The following is a 25,737-nucleotide window of genomic DNA, read 5'->3' as shown; positions in this document are numbered from 1 at the left end:
CACTGGTTGCTCTGGGCTCTTGACCCTCTCCAAGAGGCTCCATGTTAGTCACTCTCCAGTGCTTTCCAATTGAAACCCAGCCAGACTGGTGGTAGATGAGATTTCAACTGTCTACTCAAAGGCTGGATGACTCTACCACTACCTTCAGCTAGTTATTACACTGGTGATGCTTAGCCTGTCTGCCAACACCCTACTGTTGGCATGATGTGGTTTTATACGCAGAGACAAAAGTTATTTTAACTACTGAAGTAGTAATTTATTTGGTGTTGTGTTTTTAAACTCTCCATCAAAGGTATTCTTCATGTAAAGTAACTTGGGTGTAGATCTGTATTTTTGGAGATTTTTTTAACATTTTGTGGCGTTGTCACACAGTGTAAAACAACATTTGTTGCACCTAGAACATTAATACGCTTATTATGGAATAACTTAAAAAAAAAAAAAAAGTAATAACACAGGGTATTGCTACTTAACGAGTATGAGTATACTTTTACTAATATTAAATAAGTAGGGGAAAAAAAAATTCACAAGTGGTAGTGCTGCTTTTATGTAGAGAACCCAATTTCTTTACACAAATATCATCACGGCCCGCATCTCATCTAGACAGTAGTGAAGGCAAACAATTTACGGCTTTTTGAATGCTAGGACCCAGCTGACTCCACCCAAGATAAATAGAGAGAGAAATTCTTCATCATTTTAAAAATACACAGGCCTGCAGGAAAAGCCTATTAACTGTGTTGTTTAGGGTAAAGGAATTAGCATCTTTAAATCTATTTATAGAAGCACTAAATAGTACTTTTGTGCTCCAAAGATGCTACAGTTTCTCAGATGACACCTCAAATCTATTTTTTCATGTTCAATTTATAATTTGCTGTCCTATACTGCCATCTAGTGTTCAGAAGAGATCATTGTGCCAGTCTGTACTGTCAATTTAGCGTTACAGAGTAAAGCTCCAAAAGAATGCCATTCTTGTTTAAATGAAGCAGAGCTCAATATTATTTGTAGATAAAAGGGCACATGTTCAATACACTGCAATTCAGCATTCAAGAGAACAGGTAGGAGACAGGATTATAGTGAAAGCTGCACAATGACTCCTCATGTGCCAAGTAACAAATACAGCTGAGAGATGTGGATACAGTAACTATACATACATCACCATTCTTGGCAGAATCAAATAACATTGTAAAATATTTTACAGCAGCTTTGGTGAATCATTTATACACACTATCGCATATATAAAATCATGAAAAATGTTTAAATATAACTAGAGCTAAATATAAAACAAATTCAGACTATTGCACAATGCCAGGTAAAAAGACATCACTGGAACGGCCGTCAGCTGCTTTTAGGGTTTTCTGCGCCTGTAAAAGAGAACAGAGTAAGAGTAAAATTAATGCTCAAAGCAAAATGCTAATCTAAGATACACTGTAAATGCAACAGCTTACTTGGTGATCCCATGATGCTCAAGACCTGGGCCCATGTTTGATCCAGCTCTCATCCCCACGGCTACAGAGCACTGTAAAGAATAGACAATATGATCTGCATATACTCTGCAGTGTTGACACATTAGAGTAATTAAAAAGTCAAATAAAAAAAAGTTTTAACAAATACAGTACACAATGATAGTACTGCAGTTAAGGAGTGCAGACCTAAAATTATTTAATTGCCAGTTCTTGGGAACAAGAAATCTTACACAGGAAAAGATGATCATGTTATGTATTGGGGGGCGGGGAAGAACTGTAAACATGGAACAACTTTATAATTGCCATTTGTTCATTACACTTATCTGCGTCTTAACACAATGCCAAGATGGACTGGTGCACGTCAATTTCGAGAAGTTTATAAAGCATTTTTAAACAATTTGAAGTTAACTGCTTCACAGTTGTGAATAATCTCTCACTGTAAAAGGTTAAACACAGTTTCCTATCTTGCCACGAGTGGATGTTCCAGGATATTCACTCAAGGTCAGACTATTTCTCTGAGCATTGCACAAAGAAAGAAATATCTCAGAACCTGCAAGGCTCAAAGAGTATGTGAAATGTTAAGTCCATGAGAGCACAATTAGAAAAAGACCAACAAATACAGTTTGGGAAAGTTGTGAGGAGAAAGCCTCTTTTGTCTAAAGAGAGCACAAAAGCACAACTGAAGTTTGTAAAACTGCATCCTAAAACCATAAGACTTCTGGAACAATATCCCATTAACAGAGGAGATCGAATTTTTGGCCTCAATGCCCAGTGTCATATTTAGCAAAAACAACATACCAGCTCTCAGTAAGTCAACCATGGACTTTCTCTAGACCAGACTATTCCAGAGGCAAATGTGAAGCCATCTGTCTGACAGCTAAAGCTTTATCAAAATTGACAATGAAGCACACCCATGCATTTATATTGGAAGGGTTGAAAAATAAAAGAACAGTACACTAGGTCAAATCCAGACTTCAACCCAATTTAAATGCTGTGCCTAGACCTTCTGAAAGTTGTGAGGAAATTACCACAAACCAATATAAGCTAAAGAAATATTATAATGAAGAATGGACCAAAATTCCTACACAAGAATGTAATAGAGAAGGATTACTTCAAGTTATTGCTGCTAAGGGTCTACAAACTACAGAACTTGATATTGCTCATGTATTTATTTCGGAAACTTATTTGTTTGTAAATAAACAGTGGATCAGTGGTTGACCACTGGGTTGGGATTCAGAAGACTGCAGGTTTGAATCCCACCCCACCAGGTGGCACATTAATTATTTTGTTTCATTGGAAGCTATAATCATAATTGAAATCATTTCAATTAAATGCACAACCCCCACTATAACTTATTGTATTTTACCCATAATTAGGATATGCTACACTGTTATACCACTCTCAATTTTTTGCCAATCCTACGTACATGTGCATAGGTTGGCAGGTCTGCTTATGTCATCATAACATAATTTAGTTTATATCTAAAAACAACGAGGATCTACCTATAATTATCCTGATGGTCTAAACATCCTAGAACCGTTTGACTTATGGACTGCTTGAGTATTTGGCTCGCAGATACCTTGAACTTTTAAATGTGCACACAAAAATTTGTCTTCAGTAGTCAATATGAAATGTTTAAAGAATAGCCAGAGGGGGACAGTCTGAAACAATTCCCTAAAATAAAGTAATGTTCAAAAAGATTAATGAGCTTTCCTACCCAGAGCACAAATGCAGCATTAGTCTATGGGAGACAAATGCTCATCATCTTACCCTTGTCTCCACATCTGTCCAAGCTCCATCTGATCGATCTCCATTGGCTGGAGCACCTTCTGAAGATTTCCTCTTAAGGCTTCAGAAACAAATGTAAAGTGACAAAAAATAAATAAACAACTTTACGTTTTTTAATCAAGTTTAATCTAATAACATGATGTAGGCTGCTACCTTGGGACTGTGGTGAGCTCCTGTTTCAGTGTCTCGATGTCAGTGAACTGGACAGATTGTCCTCCTCCTCTTGTTTTAATCACCTCGCCCTGATTTAAAATAAATAAATAGACCAGAAAAGGACCAACTTTAATTCACACTTTGACTGTTGTGTATTCATCTGACTTCAGTGTATTGATAAGGACTATTTTCCCCATTATAAATCATAATAAATTGAGGTAGTCTAAGAACTGAAGTGACATTTTCCTTAGTAAGCAAATCAGAAAACAGATCATGGATACGCAGGTCTGTTCTAGCAGTCCATTTTATCAATGCACACACGCGCACACACACACACACACCCTTGTCGTTGCTGGTTATAGCAGGATTTCTTTATAGTTGTAACTAAATATTTTGCAACTTATACAAATTCAGTGTGTGACTTTAAATCCATACCCTCTCTGGCTGTAATCCCGGTCTCTGAACACACACAAAAAAAACCCTACACATGCATGGAAATATTTCAGACTAATTACATTAAACCAAATAATTGGCCCCCGGACTAAAAGTGGCAAGTATCTTGTTGCTGCATTGTTACCTTGATTAGTTTGGTCTGTATCTCTCCATCAGAAGCGACCTCCTGGTGTGTCAACACATATCTGTCACACTTCGACAGGGCCTTCTCGCTGGGTGCAGAAACCTGGATGGCATTGTGGATGACTGGCTGCAAAACTGTACCCAAGTCCAGGCTGGAGGAGGGCTTGTGGTCCACCCACTTCTCCCCACCAGCAGAGCGGGAGCGACGGTGCAGTGGCCGTACCGGGGTCGTCGTCTACTCAGATCAACAGAGTGGGGAAAGCAGTTTTAAGAAGGAAGAACTCCCTGATGGATTACATCAATGCTTGACAAAGTCATGACATCAAACTAAAAACAGGGTCAGGATATTTTTACTTGGGGGAACCCAACTTTAAAAAAAAAAAGAGTGTATGTTAATACTTCCTCATGCTGCTGTTTGTAGCTAACTCACTGACCCTGTAGATTCTCTCAGTTAGGTCGTGATCAAATATACGGGATGGACAGATACAATCCTCTTCCTCTCTAGACCTGTACAGAGCCCTCCTCCTGGCCCGGGTCACTGAGGATGCTGCTGGATACTGGATTCTTGTAGGTGTACTAGGAGAAAGGTAACCCTGTCTGCTATCCTGAGCTGCCTGCTGCTCCCATTCAGAGATGCAATTAGAGACAGACTGAGAGCTACTGGTGCTCGGGACAGGGCAGGTGGGACTCTGATTTATCCAAACTTTCTCAACTCTAGTGGCACTGACTGGCTTTGACCCTGGCACTGGGCGGACATAGGGTGAGTCAACAGGGCACTCAGGGGAAGAGTGGCAAGACTGCAAAAATTTTAAACACAAACAAAGCCCCAAAATGTTAGTTGGCGGTGTAATAAAGTGCACTTCCTAGGGACTGACTCTCAAACACCTGCAAAGTCTAATGTAATCAAATCCAACATCAATGATACTTTTGACTGTGGTAATTGTTATTTTTTAGTTCAACTGATGTTTAGAAGTTCCAAAAAACTTATGTTGATTATCAGTCATTTGCCACTGTAGATAAATGTCAGCCCTACACAACACCATTAAATACATTCCAGTTTAGTGCATGAATGATGATTAAGCAATTCCATCGATAATTAGTAATTTGATAATTTAAAAAAAAAAAAAAAGTGTTTCTTAAAGGATCTGCAAATTGTCTTTGTTATATCATTGTAAGCTAAACATGTTTGACCTTTGAATGGTTGTCATTAATATTTTGACATTTTCTAAAATATAGTGAACCATGTAACTGAGGTTTAATTGTGTACAGCATTTTCTTATGAGATACTCTAAAATTCTCACTGTCAGGTTATTTAGTTTTTATGTAGTTAAACAATATCATTTTATTATAAACACTAATAACAGACAGGCTGTACCAATTATCAGTCAAACAAACATGGCAGGTGGCAGTTTGAGGGTGGGTTTTAAATTTTAATGTTCACTACTGCTTTAGGCTACTGGATGTCACTTATATGCATGTATGCTTATAATTAATAAATCAACTTATACTGACAAGTGCCTTATAACAACGCAATCACTTGTTATTAAGTAATTAAGAAAATACTGTCTACCATAAAGATGAGAAAGTCCATCTCTTAAAAGGAAACTGATCCTTTTATGTTGCAGCAGTACACTACCATAGATTACTATAGATTATTATAATGTGCAGATGATACTGATTATGAAGAATCACGTTAGTTTATGCGAAGGACAACAGTAGCTATAACTTGGAAACTATTTCAAGTATTTTCAAGCGTTCTTACAGGGAGAGGAGAGGGTGAGGCCGATCTCTTTGCAGGAATGCGGTCTTCTTTCGAAGGCCGCTTAGGCTGCGTCTGACGCGGAGGAGGATCAGGACGACCTGGAGTCTTACTCTCTGTCACAATGGCCTTGAGTTGCTTCAGCTTCTCATCTTTTACCCACAGTTTATTTTGCATCTCCAACTGCATGGCATTAACACGTCTTTCCTGCACAACAAGGTACATAATGATCAGGTATTATACACCACTAACCCCTGTTTAACATAATCTGAGGCAGTTGAGGAAGATGTGCCTAAATTGCAAACAGAAATATACTGTGCTATAAATTTTTTATTAAAGATGTAATAAAGAAATGGCTTCTTGATTTAATAGCATTTGGTTTACAGAAGAAACTCACACATTCTTTCTCCCACTTGAACTGTGTATCAGAGACCACTCCATGCATGCGTTGCTCCATGCGTCTTTTCTCTGACAGCTCCCTGTGGAGCCTCTGCTCTCTGGTTTCCAGCTCCTGCTGTAGTGAACGCTTGTCATCCTCATAGATTTTAGTCGTTTTCTGCAGGATGTCAATCTGCAGAATAATGTAGGTCAAATAAGAAAATAAGCATTTATAGTCACCAGCACTTTTAGGGCCTAATCAGACAGGACATGTTTTCGCAGCATGGGTCAGGTTTTTTGTAATCGTTTGCAATGCAGGGCTCAACATTAATGTTAACATTAATTAACTTCATGATCTGACAAGTGAAAAATAAATTACTGTCAACAGTGTCAACCAAACATTGATTTGTGTGTTGCTCTGCTACAAATTTGTTAACCCAGCATTTCACTGTAGAGATGCCCGCAGCATGTTTGATCTAAAAAAGTTCACAATCTCTGCCTTCATGTGATTCATTTGATGCTGTCCTGGCCATGTTTACCAACTTCAACATAACTTCACAGCACACAGGAAGAGACTGGATAAGTTAATCAGGAAGGCCTGCTCAGTTATGAGGAAGCCCCTGGACACAGTACAGGAGGTGGGAGAAAGGAGGAAGGTAGCGAAGCTATTGTCCAGCTGGAGAATGACTCCCACCTGCTGTATGACACACTGACATCTCTAAGCAGCTGCTTCAGTGACAGACTGTTACATACCGCAGCTCTTTTCCTCCCTGCTGCCATCAGACTTTACAACCAGAACTGCACCCAGTGAACCAATACTCACTATAACACATTGGTACTACAGATTGTAAAACTGCAATAACATAAACCCTAGTGCAATTGTTTGATTGTATATTTTATACTTTTGCTTCCATACTGCAAAAACATTTTTGCAGCATACTGTTTGAATGTGGCAAAACACCTTTGTTGCTAACAAGCTGTAGAAAATATTCATGAAGTATCTTCAAATTTTGCTGATCATTTAGGGCTGATCGATTCTTTTTCTGCTTAAAGTATAATTAATGTTGCGTTGGCAAACAGCCTTTAACCCTCTTTAACTCCCCTTTAAAAGAACAAACTCAGCTGCAGCTTAAAAAAGTTGCCTAAACTATATCCTCAGTATCTGCAGTACGGCTGCGCTGTGGTTAACGTTAATAAATAAACAAACTCTCTCACCATCAAAAAGGGAGGAATGGGGGAAAAAAATACTTTTACAATAAAAATTATTTACATTTCACCAATAAACTAACTAGTAACCTGAAACATATTTACGATTATGCCTCGATGTGAGCAGCTCCCCAAAAACTTGGTCAACTCAACGAAAATGCCAACCGTTTACAAAAGGCATCCATTTAGTCTGGGATATCATTATTTTACCAGGATGGCTGAAAATCTGGGGACTGGTAAAACCTCACCATGAAGTAGGTCATTATACTATGAATAACAATCCAAAACAAAGGCGCTAAATGCAGATATCTCTGCGTGCATCAAATAAGGGACAGTCTTCAATTAACATAAAAAGGCAGTGCAAAGCACCACGTTTTCTAAATATTTCTAATGTGCCTCCTTTCTGATTAGGCCCTAGGGAGGGATTGAGTATGTTTCCCACCTTGTGTTCTTGCATCTTGGTTTTCTTCTCCAAGCGTTCAAGATCTGCCCTGTTGTTCTGGATTATTTTGTCTTTTTCTTCTAGTTTGGCATTTTGTTCATGAATATAGTTGTCCTTAGAAATTAGGTTGTTGTCCAGTTCCTGGAGCATTGATTTCATCATGTTGGCTAAGAGAATATAAATAGAATAGAATAGAATAGAATATAAAAGAGAAAAGCTATACTTAAACAATCAAACTCTAAACAATCAAGCCAAGAGATGAGTGTAGAGCGAAAAAGAGCAGGAACCTGTTTTGTTGTATTCTTCAGTCATCATCTGCCTGATCCTGTGTCTGTTCTGCAAAGCTTCAATCAGCCTGGGCAAGGTGGTGTCATCATGAGGATCCGTCACCTCAGCAGAGGGTAAAGGTGGGAGGCTGTGCGCCAGTTGGTTAAAACCAGAGACCATTGCTACAGAAACAGAGAAGTATAAACATAAATCCTTAAGCAATTTGAAATTTTTGGGATATTTTCTTTAAAAGGATGTTCTTTGAATTTAATCATTTTTTAATCAAACTGAAGGTCCAATGAGCATCACTAGAGCTGGAAAAAATAAATCACCTAATTTAAAAAAATTGGAGTGGAAAATGTAATTCCAAGTATTTAAAAAGATTAAAGGTCACTTTGCATTTAGATGTTAATTATCTGCTTGTGTTTTCCTCTTCAAATTGTTTAAAGTAAAAACATTTCTTCCATTTGGTTTAACATGGTACTCTATGTCAGACCTTTTTAACTGCCAAGCAAATGTGATTCAGATGGTCCAAACAAAGCTACCTCTTTCTACTGGACCACCACGCTCCTCCAGCTTACGAGACAGTTCCTCTTTAAATGCTTGGTTTCTGTGGCGACGGCCTGGAGTAAAGCCACAGATCGGCCTGTCCACTGGCCGAGCTACCTCCACTTCCTGGGTCATTTCTGCAAACCGCATCACCAACTGCACAAACCGAGCATGTTTTATGCATAAGAAATTCTAAGTTCATAAAAAAACACAAGTTAAAATGAGGGACAAACCTACCAAGGTTTCCTCATAGTCATCAGCCTTGGGATTGACACAAACAATCATTCTGACTTTTCCTTCTCCATCAAAGTAGTTTTTAAACAGATGGGTTATTTTGGAGTCTCTGTAGGGAACCATCTAAAAAGAGAGAATTTACTTTGCCAACATTGTCCAACTGTCACTATAATGACTGCGGAGTTAAAATTTGGTCAATTCATACCTTGTTTGTGCCACACATCTGGTTCTCTCTAAGTATCTCAATGCACGTCCGCAGATTCAGCAAAGACTGATTTATGTTACCTGCAAGAGAAGATGGTAAATTTCACCTGAACCTTGGCTATGGGCGAAACTAAGTCTTGATGTTCCGATTACAAACCTGCTTCACGTATACGAGTTCCTTCTGCCCCCGTCCTGCCAGTGCGCTCACTTCCTGCCAAGTCTACCAGGCACAACTGACTTACAGTCACCTGGTTCTTATCCTGACAAATAAAATGAGGGGAAGAAAAACAAACTAATATTAAAACTTTCCTTTATTATGTATTCAAAATATGAGATAATTTTTTAAACTTACCTGGAGTATGTTATCACCATCTGCATCAAGAGGGGCCTGAGCCAGTTTAATAATGAAAACACTGTGGGAGCGGCTGGACTCTCTGTTGAGCCGGGTGTTTGCAACCTTCCTCTTCTTCTGACCTGGAAAAACACAGTTTAGTTTTTAAACATGTCTATATTGGGGTTTGTCTGGGGATTGCCAAGATAAATTTAACACTTCAGGAAATTTTAATTGGTAGCTGAATTTTTTACCTGCACCAGTTACAGTATCCGGCCAACATTTGAAAAATATTGAAAAGAAAAAAGGAACGATATAGCCTAGGAATATTTAACAGTGTATGTGTCACATCCAGAGCCTTTTAGAGTTTGTATAAAATCCCAAAGTACAATGAATCCCGATCTGGTCCTGGATACTGAGCATAAAATGCACAGATAATGGCAGAGGTCTAGAACAAGGTACCAAAGCTTTTTCAGGCAGGTTATGCTAAGTCACATTTAAAATTAACATTACTACACAGGGAATACCAAACAAAATATACTAATGGAGCTGCTCAGAGAGAAGATTAACTGAGTTCATTTCCCAGTCACAGCTGACCCAGAGACCAAGCTATACCAAGTCACTCACATCTTTAATCATCACTGCAGACTTTCTCCCTGACTTTTATTTTTAAATGTAGATCTTAAATACTCACCTCTCCAAAAAACTTGAAATGCCTCTTCAGCAGACTTGACTTCGACCTCCATACAACCAGCCACATACATATTGTGATTTTGATCCTCTCTAAGGATTTTAGATTGAGGTGGTCTAAATTCAGAAAATAAAACACATTAGTTATAAGACACAGCAATGCAATTCCCACAGAAATGCAATTCCCATGCAACAGAGTATGGAGTAGGAAACATTTCAAAGGGGGATTGCTTGATTAGAGGCATGAAAAATAATTACTTTACAATGAGCAAGTGCCATTCAAAGCAACAGGAAACATTCAGTAGCTTTGCCATAAAGATTCCAAGCAGCAAGGGGTAATGTAATGATTTTCAGACTGAAGAATCACTCAGCAACACAGGAGACATAACCTGGTGTAGCAGAAAATGTGCCGCCCTTTCATTATTGCTTTTATGTAGCGCTGGGGATGAAATATCAATGTTTACTCCGTACTGACTGAATTTGATTTTCAATTGTCAAAATATGACACCAACTGCTTGTGTATTTGTATTTCACTACTAAATAAATCTTTTAAAAAAATGTATTTTGTCAATTATAGACTCAATCATTTCATCTTCTAAGTGCTTTTTTAACCACCCCAGCCCATAACTAATAATTTAGCTTATTGTCATATACTACAAAGACAATTCCTTCACATATTTGCAAAGTCTTTCACTTTTCAAATCACTTATTTCAGATTTCTTTTGCCATAAAGGGCCCTTTGTTAATATTACATCTTATTGTTTTGTCAAGCTAAAACCCTTATGATTTTAGACTTTACAGTTTTACTACAAACTAGTAGTAATAAATCCAGCCAAAGGTTCCAAAATAATGCATACGTTAGAACATGTCTCCAGTGTTTAGGTTCAAAATATAGACTGAACTGTTTTAACTACTACTCTGGTCACATACATGAACTCAGTGTTCTGGCGTATAGGAGTGCCTCCACCATTCCACCTAGTAAAAAGAAAAGAACAATGTGTCTACCAGCTACTCTGGTATAAAATAAAATCACTTCTAAAAACCACTACACCGTGCCAACAGGTAAAACATGAAGATGACTCCAGATTCATACATCTGAATTTAAATTCCTTTCAGTTTACATTTTAGCACTCACTTTGGTTTGATTGCATCTTCCTGTATTTCCTCCAGGAGATCATAGATGTAGTTGTTGTAGATTTCTATGTAGGAGACAAAGACGCTGTAGCAGCTGTCATCATCCACACCATCTGCTTTGTAAGCCTCCTCCAGTGTAATCATATCAGCAATTTCAGGATCCAGCTTCTGTCTAAAAATCCAACCAGCAAATTACAAGTTATGTTAACTATATAGTATAAAATGTATATATCCAAATAGTAATTTATGACATACTGGCATTGCCCAGGACTCAGATCTACCTGGAGGATGTTGCTTTAGAAACTGGCAAGTTGTTTTCCCGTCTCTGGCGCTCCAACAATGCATCAACTTCACTCTGGACCTCCATACCATTTTTATCATCAGTCTTAAAAACCTGAACCGGAGAAATTAAATTATATATCTCAATGTAATTTCAGGTGTGACACAGTATTATTTAAATAATGTCAGTCCAATTAGTAAGTGCAACTCACATATCTTTTGGCCTGATAGGGGCCTACACTGTTGAAGATCATGTCAAGAGAGCGAGGCAGAAGCCCACCCTGGCCTGGAGAACCCGTCATTGTGAAAGTCTTTCCACTCCCTGTTACCCCATATGTAAAGAGGAGTCCTGCAATAATCAGAGTGAATCAGCTGCCAACAATCATCCCAAAGCTACACAGTCCTTGCTGTAAGCAAGGGAAAATTTCACTTGATCTGGCTGAAATGGAAGAGCAGTCAAAGAAAATACTACAGCATCACTAATTCACAACCACTCAAGCCAAAAAAGAAAAAAAAAAAATCAATCAGACAATAAATCTGCTGCACTTACCATTTTTCCCATGGATGACATCATCAACAAGTGGTTTGGCCACATGCTCAAAGAGTTCTATCTGAGACACTGAAACTCCAAAGACATTTTTGAAGGAATACTGGGTCTGAAAAGAAAAGCAGGTAGATCTGTGTTTTTGTAGAGAATGTAGGGTGGCAGACAGATCTGTATTTTGTTTTAAATGTGTATAATTTAAAAAAATAAATAAATAAGCTGGTATATTCTCTTTTCATTATCCAGTGTTTCAAATTGATTATACTGATAACATCCTGTAGTGACATTTGCCAGAATTGAAGCTTTGACTTCTCCTCCGACTGTCCATTTAAGTTCATGTTATTAGATGATGTTTTTGTTTTTAAAACAACATATTTATGCACAAAGTTAACATAGGTCTGTCCAAAAAACAAACAAACAAAAGCTATACATAGATTTAGACTAAGATCACTTCTTTAGTGAGTGACCATGTTCATTTACATGATATCATGACACTGTGGAAACATGTTTTGTACAACTGATGAACACCTTAGATTATTCTTAAAGGGAAGCAGAATATTTAATCCAGTGGAACTGAGTGTTTTGATTATTTCATTGTTAGTTTTGGTCTTTTACTACACCATAAAACGTTCAACTACAACATAAAATCTACCTGCTGGTATTACTTTTGTTATGGACACATTGTTATGTTATGGAAAAATTTAACCCTGACCATAACAGAGCTGAGTAGCCAGAGATCAGTCAGACAATTCATGTTGACCACCAGTTGGTTGCAACATTAAAAGCATGATTCAATTCTGAAAATTATATAACATTATCATTAAATGCTATCTTTTTGATTTATTTATTTATTTTTGTCCTTTCGGCTTATCCTGTGAGTTCAGGGTTGCCACAGTGGATCATTGTCCGCATGTTGATTTAGGCAGTTTTTACACCTTCCTGAAGCAACCCTCCCCAATTTCTCCTGGGCTTGGAACGGCACTCGCGATGGGAAAGGGCTGTTGGGAGTTCAGTGTCTTGCCCAGAGACACTTCGACATATAGCCAGGACTGGGGATCGAACCACTGACCCTGTGGACAACTGCCTTACCAACTGAGCTACAGCCTCCCCCCTTAAATCCTCACCTAAATTATAACAACCGACTTTACTTCTGATGCATTTGGCTCAATATGTAATACAATATAATCAGAGACAAAAACCAAAACATTTCTTCATTTATTATTTTAGTTACCTCTTTGTATTCTCCATTACGGTTTGTTTTGAAGCCTTCAGGTGCATGCAGCTGAATGGTGGTGTTGCTGATCACCTCAATGCAACACTCCTCGTTCTCCACACCCAGAGGTCGCACACGGCAGTACACCTAAGGAAAAATATACAAGTTTGATGTGTTCCAAGGGTACGGCTGTCTGGTCATTCAAGCCTTTTAATAAACCTAAAATTAGGAACAAGTAATACCTTAAACAACTACTAGTAACAGCTGCCCTTTTCAGTTTGTGTTAGATGAAATAGTTTCACCACTCTGACACTCACCCCAACTGGGTCCTTCTCATTACTGAATGGCTTTTTAGGAGGCCTGCGGGGGGTTTTACCCTTGCTGGAAAAAAAAAAAACCATTCATAATAATTCATTATTATATCACATTTGTTCTAAGAACAATTTATACAGACATACAATGAATGTGATCATGAATCCAAGTAAGTGAAAATGGATGGAGGAATTAACCAATAAAAATTATAACAAATTACTGATACATTAGTCTATATAAATACATTTTAATTTATTACATTTCTTTACAAAAGATATACAGTTCAGTGTTTTTTCATCATCTCAATCGTGAGGATTTGTTTCCTTGTCATATAAAATAGTAAATAAAACGCATTTTAGGTATGTATGAAAAAAAAGATTGTGATTTAAAAGCTCATATTTAACTGTGTAAATCTCAATGAGAGATATTTTACATATATTGTTGTTACAGAGTAAATAAGTGCTGGTGTGAAAATGGAAGGAAAAAATGTGATACACAAAAAAAAAAATGTGATACACACATAAACATTAACACTAAGGCAGCTAATTCAAGTTTACAGACACAGCAGACGAGAGAAAATATTCAACCTTAGTAAGTAAGTTAAAAGTTTAAACTTTAGTAAACTTCCCAGAAATGCTTTCAGTTGATGTTAGCGCTAACGTTAACTCAAAACTTTCCACAACAACGCTTTTAGCATTAGCATTCCAATCGGCGACAATGCGTTTACAATGCTACTAGCTAGACGCTTGTTAGCATCCCTAAACGTTACGACCAAAGCCAATTAGGGTTTGGAACCACTGGAAACGTTCGTAAATCGTATAAAAGCGTTAAAAACAGCAAAATACATCTAGACAATACACTTAAACAAGATACACGGAAAAAAAAAGTCTACTTTACTTACCCTTGTCTGATCATTGTATCTCACTGCGTCTTTTCGTTACCGTGTCTGTTGCAGCAATTTTGAAATTCCCTCCGCCTCGAGTCACGGGACGTTTTCAAACGGACGCAGTCGCGGCCAATAAGATTTCAGCACAGCAAGCACGTGCTTCCGCCTTATCTTCCGAGCCGTTTCTGAAAAGACCAAAAATGCAAAATATGTCAGCAGTCGTTTGATATATGACGCCAGCGGAGATACAACTGTCTAAGAAACCAGATAAACAAAAATAAACAGCAGCAAGGAGACCTGGAATTCATAATAACAGCGCTCTGAGTAATGTCACTCTCTGCTTTTGTTTTACACAAAGAGTGCAAAGCATTTTAAATGTAGGAGACAGTTTCTTTTTTTTTAATTGCTGTATTACACTAAAACTAAAACCAAGCATCCTCCCTTCGTGGAGCTGAGGTTGATTAATTAAATTTATTTAAGCTCCACTGATGTCAATGAGGCTTGAACAATTAACAATGAAACCTCGCTGTGTAATTCAGTACCTTTCAACGACTCCATCAACAGAGTCGAAAGTCCTAAAAATAATCACCAGTGGAATCAACACTTTACTACCTTCATTAATGGAGGATTTATTGCAAGAATGTATAACTGTTGTTGTTGTCATGCTAGCTTTATATTCAAATAGCTCTACTAACAATCAGATTTGGGTTTTAATGCAAGAAGTGTATATATAAAGAGGCCTAACGATTCAGTAAAGGATGTACTTCTAAACACAAGCTACAGTAAAATATCACATTCAAATATTAAAGTACTTATTTCACAGTAAAATAACCCCTGTGACTGACTGATAATACTACTGTTTATTATGCAATTCTTGTAATTCCGATAAATTATGACCTTGTAAAAGTAAAATTTATGGCAGAGCACCTGGTTTGGATTGCATTAGATTGCACAGGTATATAACATTCATTTCTTTTTACACTACATTTTAATAATTTAATAACAATGTTTAACAGCGTTTTAACTAATCTAGTAACTTTTTAATGCTGTTTATTGGATGTGTTTATCATTACACTCTCAGCTGACCGCTTATGTGACGTCAGTTTGTAGTCTTACTTGAACACCAAACATGGCGTCCATTAAGGGCTACACTGACACCTACGGCGCACCGGTGGTATCACACACAAGTTACAAAACACGGACATTTTCACGCTCACGTGTAGTCTGCTGCTGCGTTATGCAAACGCTGGTTTCCTGCTCCTAAACTTCAGCACTAAACACAGAACATCACAGGTAAGAAGCAGAAATTAATATTACTGTTAACCGAAATGAATCAGACGTATGACCGAGTGCCGCGTTACATGCCCCGTGTTGATGTGTTATGCAGTAAGAGTCGTCGCTGTTTTAAGGGGGAGAGATGAAAAGCAAACCTATGAAGTCAGATGCATCTAAATCAAAGCGTAAAGTGGAAAAAAACTCTGGTCCTACTCTCTCCAAAAACCTGCGAGACAAGAAAAATGGAGAAACATCACAACCAGGTGTGCAGACCGGACAGGACACCTTCAGTGAAGTGACACAAACTCTTGTCACCGCGGTAGATTTAATGGTTTGTGTGTTTCAGTGCCTCGCGTCCAGTCTGCAGGAGTCCAGAAGAGGGGTGGACATGGGAACATCCTGCACTATATTTACAAAAGCACTCTGGGACAAAGTCTTCACTCACAGATGAGACAAGTAAGCCTGCTAGGATACTGCTATTGGATGTACAGAGCAACCAAATACTGATACTAACATAGAGTAAACTGTATAATGGCAGGATGTAGGAATTAAGAAACTTGGCATGTTCAGTGGGTATCCAAAAGTCTTAGGGCACAATGAAAGTCTGTGATATTAGTTTGTTTGGAAAGTTGTTTTGAAAGTTTTGGAATTTAAAAACATGAAAGGTATTCATAGAATAAGAGTAAATCTTTAACAATCAGCTCTTTGTTTACAACAGAAAACAAAATTTGGCACTCACCATGTTGTACAAAAGTCAGATCCCCCCAGGTTTTATCCTTTCCAGTGAAAAATACATTTGGATGACACTTTCAACTTTGTCATCTCACAGCCATTGATCACCTGACTTAACGCAGATGTGCCTCAGTATTCCACCATAACATCATTCACTAATTAGTATTGTGAAGGGTCAGAGGTCAAATGGTTGACCAAATAATACTAAGCAAAGAGGGTCTTTCTCAGAGTCAGACTATGACTTGACTGTGGGTTTCTAAGGGAGATTTGTTTGGCAGCAACTGGATACATTTTATTCAAAACGCAATCAGGCAAAGTGATCTGCGTTCCAAATATATTATCATTGCATGTCAGTGAACATTTGCACATTTTGTCTCTTTCAGTGTCTCCAGGAGCCTTTTGTTCGCTCCCTGTTGTCATATGGTTTTCGTGATGCCACCTTCCCCTTCGATCGCAGAATTACCTGTCTGGAGTGGCATCCCACTTACCCCACCACTTTGGCTGTGGGGTCCAAGGGTGGAGACATTTGTCTGTGGGACATTCAGATGACCAATAAGAAAACTTTTATTCAAGGGGTGAGTTCCAATACAGGGAGTGTGTTTGTTTTATCTAAAAGGTGTCTTTCAGAACAGGATGTTTCAGTTTCTTGACACTTTGACGCCAAGGACAATTACATTTTGACGCTAAAGCTAATTTCAAAACTGTGCATTTTAGATGATGCAACTTCACCTCTCGTTGGTTCTCTGCTTAGATGGGAGCTGGAGATTCAGTTACAGACATGAAGTTTAACCAGTTAAATCCCACTCAGCTGTTCACCTCATCTATGGGGGGAACGACAGCTCTTCGAGATTTCAGTGGGACAACCCTTACAGTGTTTGCCAACACAGACACACTGAAGTAAGACTTAAGTGTCGTTCCTTTTTCTGTAAGCCACTTACAAAAAAGGGTATACGTTTCAGGCCTGAGCCGTCTTAGCATCAGTCTTCTTATTAGGTGGCCCCTTTGGTTAAGTGCTGACTGTTTGTGTGGTAGCGTGCTTAAAGCAGCCCTGTGATAGGCGTGCGTTTGTGTTTGTGTGCACAGAATGGAGCAGGAGACTCTATCGGAGGGATGAAGTTTTGCCCTATGGACCTTTCCAAAGTCTATGTGGCTTCTGGTGAGGGCACACTGACCATACAGAGCTTTGAGGGCCACCCACCTACCACACTGTCCAGAACTCAGGACTGTGGCCATGATCACCACAATGTTTGGTGAGAAACCTGCAAAGAAGACTGATGCTCAGCAAACAGTTGCTGTAGCCATTTTGCTAATTTCATACCAGCATAAAACACAGCTGTTTCTCCAAGGTGATAGCTTTTGAAAGCAGTTAAATCCTTAAGTAAAAACAACTCCTAAACCACCAGATTTTTTAAAGCTATTATAACATTTGCCTTTGGTTGCTGTTTTATCCGGGCAACAACAGTAAAAGTACAGTTGGTTCATTTATGCACTACACATGGATTGTATGTAAGAAAATATTTCACTTACAAGACACATAACTAATAGTGTATTTTGCACATTTTCTCCATTTCAGATGTAGTTTTCTAAATAGTTTCATGAATTTGTTATTTATTTTTTTTCACGTTCACTTTGTGAACAAATTCTCTTTGTTCTTCTGCTGTGTTGCACAGTTGTTGGTTCTGCTGTGTCGATGTGTCTGTAAGCCGACAGATGCTTGTGACAGGGGACAATATGGGGCAGCTCTCAATCCTGGGTTTGGATGGACGTAAGGTATGTTTTCCTCAAAGAAACTCATCACGTGTCTATTTCAAATGTTCCTCTTGTTGACTTTAAGTTAGACTTTTCAAATTTCTCATACATACAGCATTTACCGTGAAAGCAAAGTCGGTATTATTTTTGGCTAAGATTCCATTTCAATGTTGAAGATTTTTAGTGACAAGTTACATAAAGCCAAAGTGACCCATGCAGAGTTTAACTCCCGTTGTGACTGGTTGTTGGTAACGGCCTCTGTTGACCACACGGTGAAACTCTGGGATCTGAGAAACATCAAAGACAAGAAAAGCTTCCTCCATGATATGCCACATCAGAAACCAGTCAACTCAGGTAACCCTTTCCTTTAAAAAAAAGGAAAGTTCTTTCTACAAATTACATTGTGACATTTGACAATATTAACAATCTTCATTATTTTTAGTAAATTAATGAAGATATAAGTTTGAACTAACCCAAAAAAATTTGTTTTGTATTGTAGTTTCTATGACGACAGGTCATACTTAGATCATATTAGATAAAGCTTGTCCTGTCATCTACCCACAGCCTACTTCAACCCGTTGGACTGCTCTAAGTTACTGACCACTGATCAGTATGACCAGATCCGTGTCTACTCATCTTCCGATTGGTCAAAGCCCCAAAATATCATCCAACATCCACACAGACAGTTTCAGCATCTTACACCCATTAAGGTTTGATTCTTTTATAGATGTGCGTGCGTGTGTGTGTCCTTCTCTGATTCCTGTAGATATTTCTCCTGCAGGACCATGACTTCAGCAAGTCTGTTTAGGAATAAAACATGACAAAATAGTATAGTTTAGTTGCACACAAGGCAGACATCATATCGTATGTCCACAGCATAAATCATGTGTTGCATGTGGATAGTTTTATATTCACTGTTTGGACCTTTTACAGTCATTGACAATATAGTCATTTAATTTGTTTAATATAATCATTTAAATAAAGGATATTTTCATCGTCACATATTTCAATACCCTGAATTATATATATATATATATATATATATATATATATATATATATATATATATATATATATATATATATATATATATATACACACACACACACACACACACACACACACACACACATATATAGCATTCAGGGTATTGAAAACTAGAAATGTAATCTAGATAATAGAAATAATACAGGTTGTGTTTGAAGAGATGTCATTAAGAAGCAAAATGGTGTTACCTATTAGTAGGAAAACAGTAGCAATGTATTATCATTATTTTTATTTTTCTGTAGGCCACATGGCACCCAATCTATGACCTTATTGTGGTTGGCCGCTACCCTGATGACCGTGTTTGCCCTGGTGATCAGAGGACCATTGACATCTTTGATGCCAACACAGCAGCGCTTGTGTGTCAGCTGGACGATCCTGTTGCCCCAGGAATCAAATCTGTGAGTGAACACCAGGGGAAAATGTAAATACACTAAAACTGTAGTTAATAATGTGCAACTCTGCGTTTACAGATCAACAAGTTCAATCCAATGGGTGATGTTATTGGATCGGGCATGGGTGAGTTCTTTAAGCACATTACTGGCTTAAATCAGCTCTGTGAGAAAATGTGAAATTTGCCTCCCTAAAGCTGCCTCATGTTTACTCACAGGTGTAACTGTGCTAGTGTGGGACAGGGACAACTCTAACAGTGATCAGGACAGATTGGAGGAGGCAACCTCGACCTCAGCAGACAGTTTAAGAAGACAGAGAAGGAATCAGCAGCGCTCCAGCAGAGACAGGGGAGGTCCTGCTGTGGATGTAAAGCTCAAGAAAAAAATGTCTTCTTTGGAAGAATCGCAGACCAAAGCCAAGACCAAGACTATCTGTTCAAAACCAAAACAAGCACAGATGAGAAAAAAATGAACTTTTAAATGTATAGGATCAGAAATATCCATATACATATTTCCCTATTTCCTGTTTGTTGTTTTATTAAACTCCAGGGATTCTTTGAAAGTTAAAACATGTCCCAGATATTCTTTAATAAAAATGTTTAAAACTGGGACTTTTGCTGTATCTTGTGGCTTGTTTTGTTTGTTTGTTTGTATTCATGTGCAGTTTGACAATAAAGATGTTTTTATAAATGGAGTCCATCTTTCAGCAATCATTGACCACATACAAACTAAATATGAATACACATGACAGCAAGATTTAAGATTTTATTGCATGTGTTATTTAACACAAACTGGATATGTATTAAGCATCATTGAAGAGATAATTTCCACGTAGTTCGTAGACTGTAACGTTCACCAGCTGGCGGAGCACTTCACCCCAGGCTTCCTGATTCTCTGGTTCCTGATACCAGACCATATGGGCAGAGTACACCATGCTCAGCACCAGAGTCTCAAACTTTGTCTGAGTCTGCGGTTTCCTCTTCTTCAAATTAGTCACCATCTGCTCCATAGATTTCAGACTTCTGGGAAGGCTATTGATGTGAGACAGGAATGCGCGACCCATACGCATTGATGCCAACTCCTCGTCGGTTAGGATGATGTTTTCGTCCTTGTCAAAATCTAAGCCTTCCAAGAAAACCTTTCAGAATACAAAAAATAAGATGCCTTTGTTACTATCCAAGTAAAACTGCAAAATATTCATTTTATCTGCATATAAATCTGTTATTTCTAAAAGCAAAAGCAAGTACCTCAAACATCAGATTTGCATCAGAAACTGACGAGACCATTAAGCTAGAAGTTGAACTTGTGCCTGCAGACACATCTAAAGTAGAAAATACTGAAGTTAGTTACTGAAATTAGTCATCTTCTGTTAGAGTAAGTCCTATTTCTACTTACCCTGCAGCACTTGATTGAACCAAACACAGAAAAGGACCTGGAGGCAGAGTTTAAGGTGTATTTTCATGGTAATTCTACGATTAATTACAGATAATACAATACGTATCGTTTTCACCTCGACTCCCTCTCGCCCACTTTTGTGCATCAAGGCAGAGACAACTCAGACTGAATACCTTGCATTTTTTTCCTCTTTGGAAAATGGGACCAAATGCCAGTTCGATGTGACGCAGAACAGACAGATGTGTTCTGGAAAGCAAAGGGTCTGCAGAGCAAAGGGTTTATGGAAGAATGTTTCCGCCACTGAACATGATCTTCTATCTCAAAATCATGACTTTAATTAAAAATAACGGGATACTTATTTTAATTGTTCTCTTTTGACGTTTGCTGTGTTTTGCTACTGTGGCTTCCATACCACAACGTGGCAGCAGCAAGAGCTTCAATAGGCTGTAAAGGTTAACCGCAGAAGAAGTTTATTTATTTCCGGCAAAGACTTCCGCTTCTTCCGAATGATAAAACACTGAAGATTAAGATACACTTATTTGATTCTGTGCGTTTTAAAGCGTTACGGCTTTTTTTTTCTTATTCATATTTCTTCTAAAATCTCTTATCTTCGGGGTATCACGGTTGAGATTTCACAAGAATTGATGCTAACTTGCTCGCAGTTGTGTGTTTGCTAACTGTAGCTGTAGCTAACTCATCATCGTTAACGTAACATACTAGGTAGCGTTAATGTAGCATTAATCAGTAGTTGTAAACATTTATATTACCTGTTGTCCTGTGTACTAAAACAGATAGTTCGAGTATAGTTACGCTAAAAGGACATCGCAAAACGTGTAGAGATTTTGTCTCCAAAATGACATAAACTTAGACCTGCATCATTTGTTCATTCAAAAGCAGCATAACTAAGTTTCCGAGCAGCTGCCTGTCTTCAGAGACAGCTAAGTCGATAGCTTATACGATATGTCTAGTTAAAACTAATGCAGTTTAATGCATGCATGCTGCAATAAACTCTATATTAGAGAGTTCTCAGAAAGGTTTGCAAATTTTCTGGGTTTTTTAGAGGTTTTATTTGTATTATGTTATACTGATAGGTGCTCAGTTACCTCACTTAGTTACCAGAACTCATATTAGGTACATGTTTAATCTGTGCTAATAAGTTTTAAAAAATGCACACAGAAATGTAAATCTCTTTGATGTAATTTATTCATAATTATCATAATTCAGTAGTTTGTGGACTAAATGACAAGTTTATTTGTCAGAGGTAAAATATTTTGTTGTGTCTGTTATATTTGGTTTTATAGTAACTGCTTCCATTAGCAGGTTATATTCAACAGCTTTCTAAAGACATTTCAGCCCAAAAAGGAACATTAAAATCCTTATTAGGTCAAGATGTATTGCAGGACTATTGTATTAGGCTGAACTAGTTTTAAATTTGCGTATACAATAAAATGGAAGCTTAGTATAAATAGTTGCCGTGCTATTTGATAACTCTGTCAGCTGAGAGGCAAATATGGAGTCTGGTGAGGAGGGGGGGCTCAGTGTTGGGAGCTCAGTGGGAGAAGAGAATTACTTCTTGGTATACACCTTCACTGACCGCTCTCACTCCAGCCGTGTGGTGAAGAGCATTATGGACCTTTGCGTAGAGGATGGCCTGTTTGCTGATGTCACTATCACCGTGGACAGTAAAGAGTTTCACCTTCATCGGCTGGTTCTATCAGCTCAGAGCAGTTTCTTCCGCTCCATGTTCACCTCTAACCTCAAAGAGTCTCACAACCGAACTATTGAGCTGAAGGATGTCAGTGCCACTGTTTTTCAGTTGCTGATTGACTATATCTACCATGGCACAATTAAACTGAGAGTGGAGGAACTGCAGGACACCTATGAAATGGCAGACATGTACCACCTAACTGCTCTGTTTGAGGAGTGCTCTCGATTTCTCTCACGGACAGTGGAGGTGAAGAACTGCCTGCAGGTGACTTGTTGTTTTCCAATGACCTAGAAGACTCTGCTATTTATCACTTCTTGTTCAGGATCAGTTTTGTGATAACCAGTTTTTTTATCCAGGTAATGTGGCTTGCTGACAGACACAGTGACCAGGAGTTGTATACTGCTGCTAAGCATTGTGCTAAGATCCACCTGGCCCAACTGCATCAAACTGAAGAATTTCTCAATCTGCCTCTCTGTCTCCTCCTGGACATCATCAAAGGTACGATTTGCTGTTCTGCCATCATCAATCAGTAATGCAAATCAAAATGTAGATTGACTGAAATACGATTTCCTCTTTATCTGACAATGGTAATGGATATTAGTCCAAAACAAAAGTTGACCTTACGTTCACGCTGGTGGGCTGCATATCTCATGTCAGGTCTCTACAAACTGATGTACATACCTTATTGAATGCCATATGGATGACTTTGTTTAGGCCAACCCAGAAGTTGCCATCTTTCTGGTTCCCTCGACAAAAAGCCACATTTGTCATTGACATTTGGATTATTGTACAAATTAAGATCGCAGACATTTATGATACTTAAATTTTGTTTGTGAGATAATCTTTACATACGAACACAACTTTTACCATTTTAAAAGCCTAAACACAATCACCAGAAGTAAAAAGCAATTGCTAGGCTGTATATGAATGACTCTATGATCGCATTACCTAAATGTCACTACCACCAAACCTTCCAATTTGGAATTTGATTTATTGCACTTACCTCTTCTAAAAAAGCTTTTATTCTCATAGTGAGCTGATATAGCTAGTGGTTGTGACTTGTAAGCATAACGAGGCTGTAAAGATGGATGAGTAAGGAGTTTTCAAAGTGTTAAACATACAAAGAGTTTGATTCAAGAGTTTGTGCTTGTGTTCAGATGGAGTTCCGAGCTCCCAGAATCCAACAGTGGCAATAGAGTCATGGATCAACCACAATAAGGTGGAGAGAGAGGAGTTTTCTTGTATCCTACAAGAAAATCTCAAGGTGAAATTTTTCATCCAAAGCTGAATAATGTTTTAAGAGGTTGCTCTTCTTTTATATATATGTTTTGAAATTGTGTCTGTGATATCTGATCTCGTTATTTCCCATCATTACAGGAAATTGGCGAGAATGTCCACATTTACTTGATCGGTAAAGAGGAGTCGAGGACACACTCCCTGGCTGTGTCTCTTCACTGTGATGAGGATGATGCGATCAGTGTAAGTGGCCAGAACAGTTTATGCCATCAGATCACTGCAGCCTGTAAACACGGAGCTGACCTGTATGTGGTGGGGGGCTCCATTCCCCGACGCATGTGGAAGTGCAACATGCACACAATGGACTGGGAGCGCTGTGCCCCACTGCCCCGAGACCGCCTCCACCACACCATGGTTTCTGTCTCCAGTGAGGACGCTATCTACTCACTAGGAGGCAAGACCTTGCAGGACACGCTATCTAATGCTGTCATCTACTACACAGTGAAGGACAACATGTGGACAGAGACTAACCAACTGGACACTGCAGTGTCAGGTGCTGCTGGTGTAAACCTGGGAGGGACCATTTACCTGCTCGGAGGGGAGGAGAACGACATGGACTTTTTTACCAAGCCGTCCCGTCTCATTCAGTGTTTTGAGACCTCCTCTCAAAAGTGCCAGATAAAACCTTACATGCTGCCATTTGCAGGCTGCATGCACGCCGCTGTCCATATGGATGTGATTTTCATTGTAGCTGAAGGAGACTCCCTGGTGTGCTACAACCCTCTCCTGGAGAGCTTCACCCGCCTGCGCTTCCCTGAGGTGTGGAGCTGTGTTCCTTCTTTGTGGAAGGTGGCCAGCTGTAATGGCTGCATATATGTCTTCAGGGACAAATGTAAAAAAGGTGATGCGAACACATTAAAGTTTAACCCCGCTACATCAGTTGTCTCTGTTATAAGAGGAATAAAAATCCTACTCACAAACTGGCAGTTTGTGTTGGCCTAAACAGTCTTTTGGAGATTCATCCTGTGGCCCGCATAGAGAATCAAGCAAGACTAATGGATAATTTACCATGACTTCACTGGTCAGACGTCCCAAGTTCCAAATGTATTTACTCAGCTGGTATGAGACTCATTCCATTCAGACTCTACCACCCCACCAGTAGAAACAGTTCAGTGGCGTGTGTCAGTTGCTTGTATTACAGTGTATCTCATGTGACTCCCTTAGCTAAGAAGTCCAAAAATTTGTGGTGATGCTGTAACCAGTGATGAACTAATCAGCATTCTGTCCTGCGCTGCTTGTTTACTGACATGCAGGAACGACTTCAATGTAAAACCCTTTGTTGAACAATAACCATGTTTCAGTATAATTTAAGTGAATAAGTGGATCATCAGACTAAAGATGTCCAATTTGAATTTAATCTGCATAAATGTGATGACAGAGGATGTTTTCTAGCTTTTCAGTTTTTCCCAGTGGTAATTTTTTGAGGTACAATGTATATGTTCAAGTTAAGCTGTCTAATATATTGCTGTAGATACAAGCTGTCACTGTTAGTCTTAGTTTTTATGCATTAACCCTCTTTTCCTATTAATACTATGTTTTTGTTTTTGTTTTTTTACCAGGGTTTTCGGATCTTTTATTGTAGCACATACAGTATAAAAATGGTCACTGTGTAGTTGTGTAAAGTTGTGCCTCAACAAAGACATAATCTCTCACCATATCTATATTTTGATTGGTAATGGATCTTGTGAATGGTGAGGTGGTAAATGTGCCTCTTTGTGCCCTTGGGGTGGGGAAGGGGACC

At 38.5% G+C, this 25,737-nt stretch overlaps 3 protein-coding genes and 1 non-coding gene across 7 annotated transcripts; 2 read left to right on the top strand and 2 right to left on the bottom strand.

Annotated features, from left to right (window-relative positions):
* Positions 1-231: 231 nt before the first annotated feature.
* kif23 (kinesin family member 23) lies at positions 232-14,567 on the bottom strand. Of its 3 annotated transcripts, XM_067502584.1 has the most exons (24): positions 14,421-14,567; positions 13,525-13,588; positions 13,226-13,354; positions 12,001-12,106; positions 11,663-11,799; positions 11,453-11,565; positions 11,173-11,343; positions 10,968-11,012; positions 10,042-10,154; positions 9,369-9,490; positions 9,174-9,276; positions 9,018-9,097; positions 8,816-8,935; positions 8,575-8,734; positions 8,050-8,211; positions 7,763-7,929; positions 6,134-6,307; positions 5,740-5,943; positions 4,412-4,753; positions 3,979-4,212; positions 3,402-3,490; positions 3,231-3,309; positions 1,443-1,513; positions 232-1,358 (listed from the first exon to the last, which is right to left on the bottom strand). In XM_067502584.1, exons 1-24 carry the CDS (start codon positions 14,432-14,434, stop codon positions 1,343-1,345), a joined length of 3,015 nt encoding a protein of 1,004 aa, XP_067358685.1. In that variant the 5' UTR covers positions 14,435-14,567; the 3' UTR covers positions 232-1,342. The 3 variants fall into 3 exon arrangements, with proteins under 3 accessions (XP_067358685.1, XP_067358683.1, XP_067358684.1); XM_067502582.1 differs by lacking the exon at positions 4,412-4,753 and having other exon boundaries at positions 14,421-14,563; XM_067502583.1 differs by lacking the exons at positions 4,412-4,753; positions 10,968-11,012 and having other exon boundaries at positions 14,421-14,563.
* On the bottom strand, positions 9,897-9,994 carry LOC137126390 (Z30 small nucleolar RNA). The gene has a single exon (XR_010914311.1). It is a non-coding gene; the product is annotated as a Z30 small nucleolar RNA (small nucleolar RNA).
* A 996-nt stretch (positions 14,568-15,563) lies between the features above and the next one.
* ddb2 (damage-specific DNA binding protein 2) lies at positions 15,564-20,291 on the top strand. 2 transcript variants are annotated; one of them, XM_067502716.1, is made up of 11 exons: positions 15,564-15,698; positions 15,793-15,943; positions 16,027-16,136; positions 16,796-16,987; positions 17,496-17,662; positions 18,083-18,182; positions 18,338-18,515; positions 18,726-18,871; positions 19,451-19,606; positions 19,679-19,724; positions 19,816-20,291. In XM_067502716.1, the coding sequence occupies exons 2-11, from the start codon at positions 15,823-15,825 to the stop codon at positions 20,067-20,069; spliced, it is 1,470 nt and encodes a 489-aa protein (XP_067358817.1). In that variant the 5' UTR covers positions 15,564-15,698; positions 15,793-15,822; the 3' UTR covers positions 20,070-20,291. The 2 variants fall into 2 exon arrangements, with proteins under 2 accessions (XP_067358817.1, XP_067358818.1); XM_067502717.1 differs by lacking the exon at positions 17,496-17,662 and adding an exon at positions 17,164-17,309.
* A 1,199-nt stretch (positions 20,292-21,490) lies between these two features.
* Positions 21,491-25,653, top strand: kbtbd4 (kelch repeat and BTB (POZ) domain containing 4). The gene is made up of 4 exons (XM_067501890.1): positions 21,491-22,964; positions 23,057-23,198; positions 23,858-23,964; positions 24,078-25,653. The coding sequence occupies exons 1-4, from the start codon at positions 22,503-22,505 to the stop codon at positions 24,936-24,938; spliced, it is 1,572 nt and encodes a 523-aa protein (XP_067357991.1). The 5' UTR covers positions 21,491-22,502; the 3' UTR covers positions 24,939-25,653.
* Positions 25,654-25,737: the final 84 nt, after the last annotated feature.

This window comes from Channa argus, chromosome 4, assembly GCF_033026475.1.
Source record: "Channa argus isolate prfri chromosome 4, Channa argus male v1.0, whole genome shotgun sequence".
Lineage (NCBI taxonomy): Eukaryota > Metazoa > Chordata > Actinopteri > Anabantiformes > Channidae > Channa > Channa argus.
The sequence above is the reverse complement of the archived record's forward strand: the minus strand, read 5'-3'. Positions and strand labels throughout refer to the sequence as shown.

What these genes read in the sequence shown, in the direction of transcription:
- kbtbd4 (XM_067501890.1), top strand. Translation starts at nt 22,503, where the DNA reads ATGGAGTCTGGTGAGGAGGGGGGGCTCAGTGTTGGGAGCTCAGTGGGA. An exon ending in AGGTGAAGAACTGCCTGCAG is followed by an intron (nt 22,965 to 23,056) that starts GTGACTTGTTGT and finishes TTTTTTATCCAG; the next exon opens with GTAATGTGGCTTGCTGACAG. An exon ending in TCCTACAAGAAAATCTCAAG is followed by an intron (nt 23,965 to 24,077) that starts GTGAAATTTTTC and finishes CCATCATTACAG; the next exon opens with GAAATTGGCGAGAATGTCCA.
- kif23 (XM_067502584.1), bottom strand. An exon ending in ATGACTATGAGGAAACCTTG is followed by an intron (nt 8,735 to 8,815) that starts GTAGGTTTGTCC and finishes CGGTTTGTGCAG; the next exon opens with TTGGTGATGCGGTTTGCAGA. An exon ending in GGACAGATGTGGAGACAAGG is followed by an intron (nt 1,514 to 3,230) that starts GTAAGATGATGA and finishes TATTCTTTACAG; the next exon opens with TGCTCTGTAGCCGTGGGGAT.
- ddb2 (XM_067502716.1), top strand. Translation starts at nt 15,823, where the DNA reads ATGAAAAGCAAACCTATGAAGTCAGATGCATCTAAATCAAAGCGTAAA. An exon ending in TTCACTCACAGATGAGACAA is followed by an intron (nt 16,137 to 16,795) that starts GTAAGCCTGCTA and finishes TGTCTCTTTCAG; the next exon opens with TGTCTCCAGGAGCCTTTTGT. An exon ending in TTGCCCCAGGAATCAAATCT is followed by an intron (nt 19,607 to 19,678) that starts GTGAGTGAACAC and finishes CTGCGTTTACAG; the next exon opens with ATCAACAAGTTCAATCCAAT.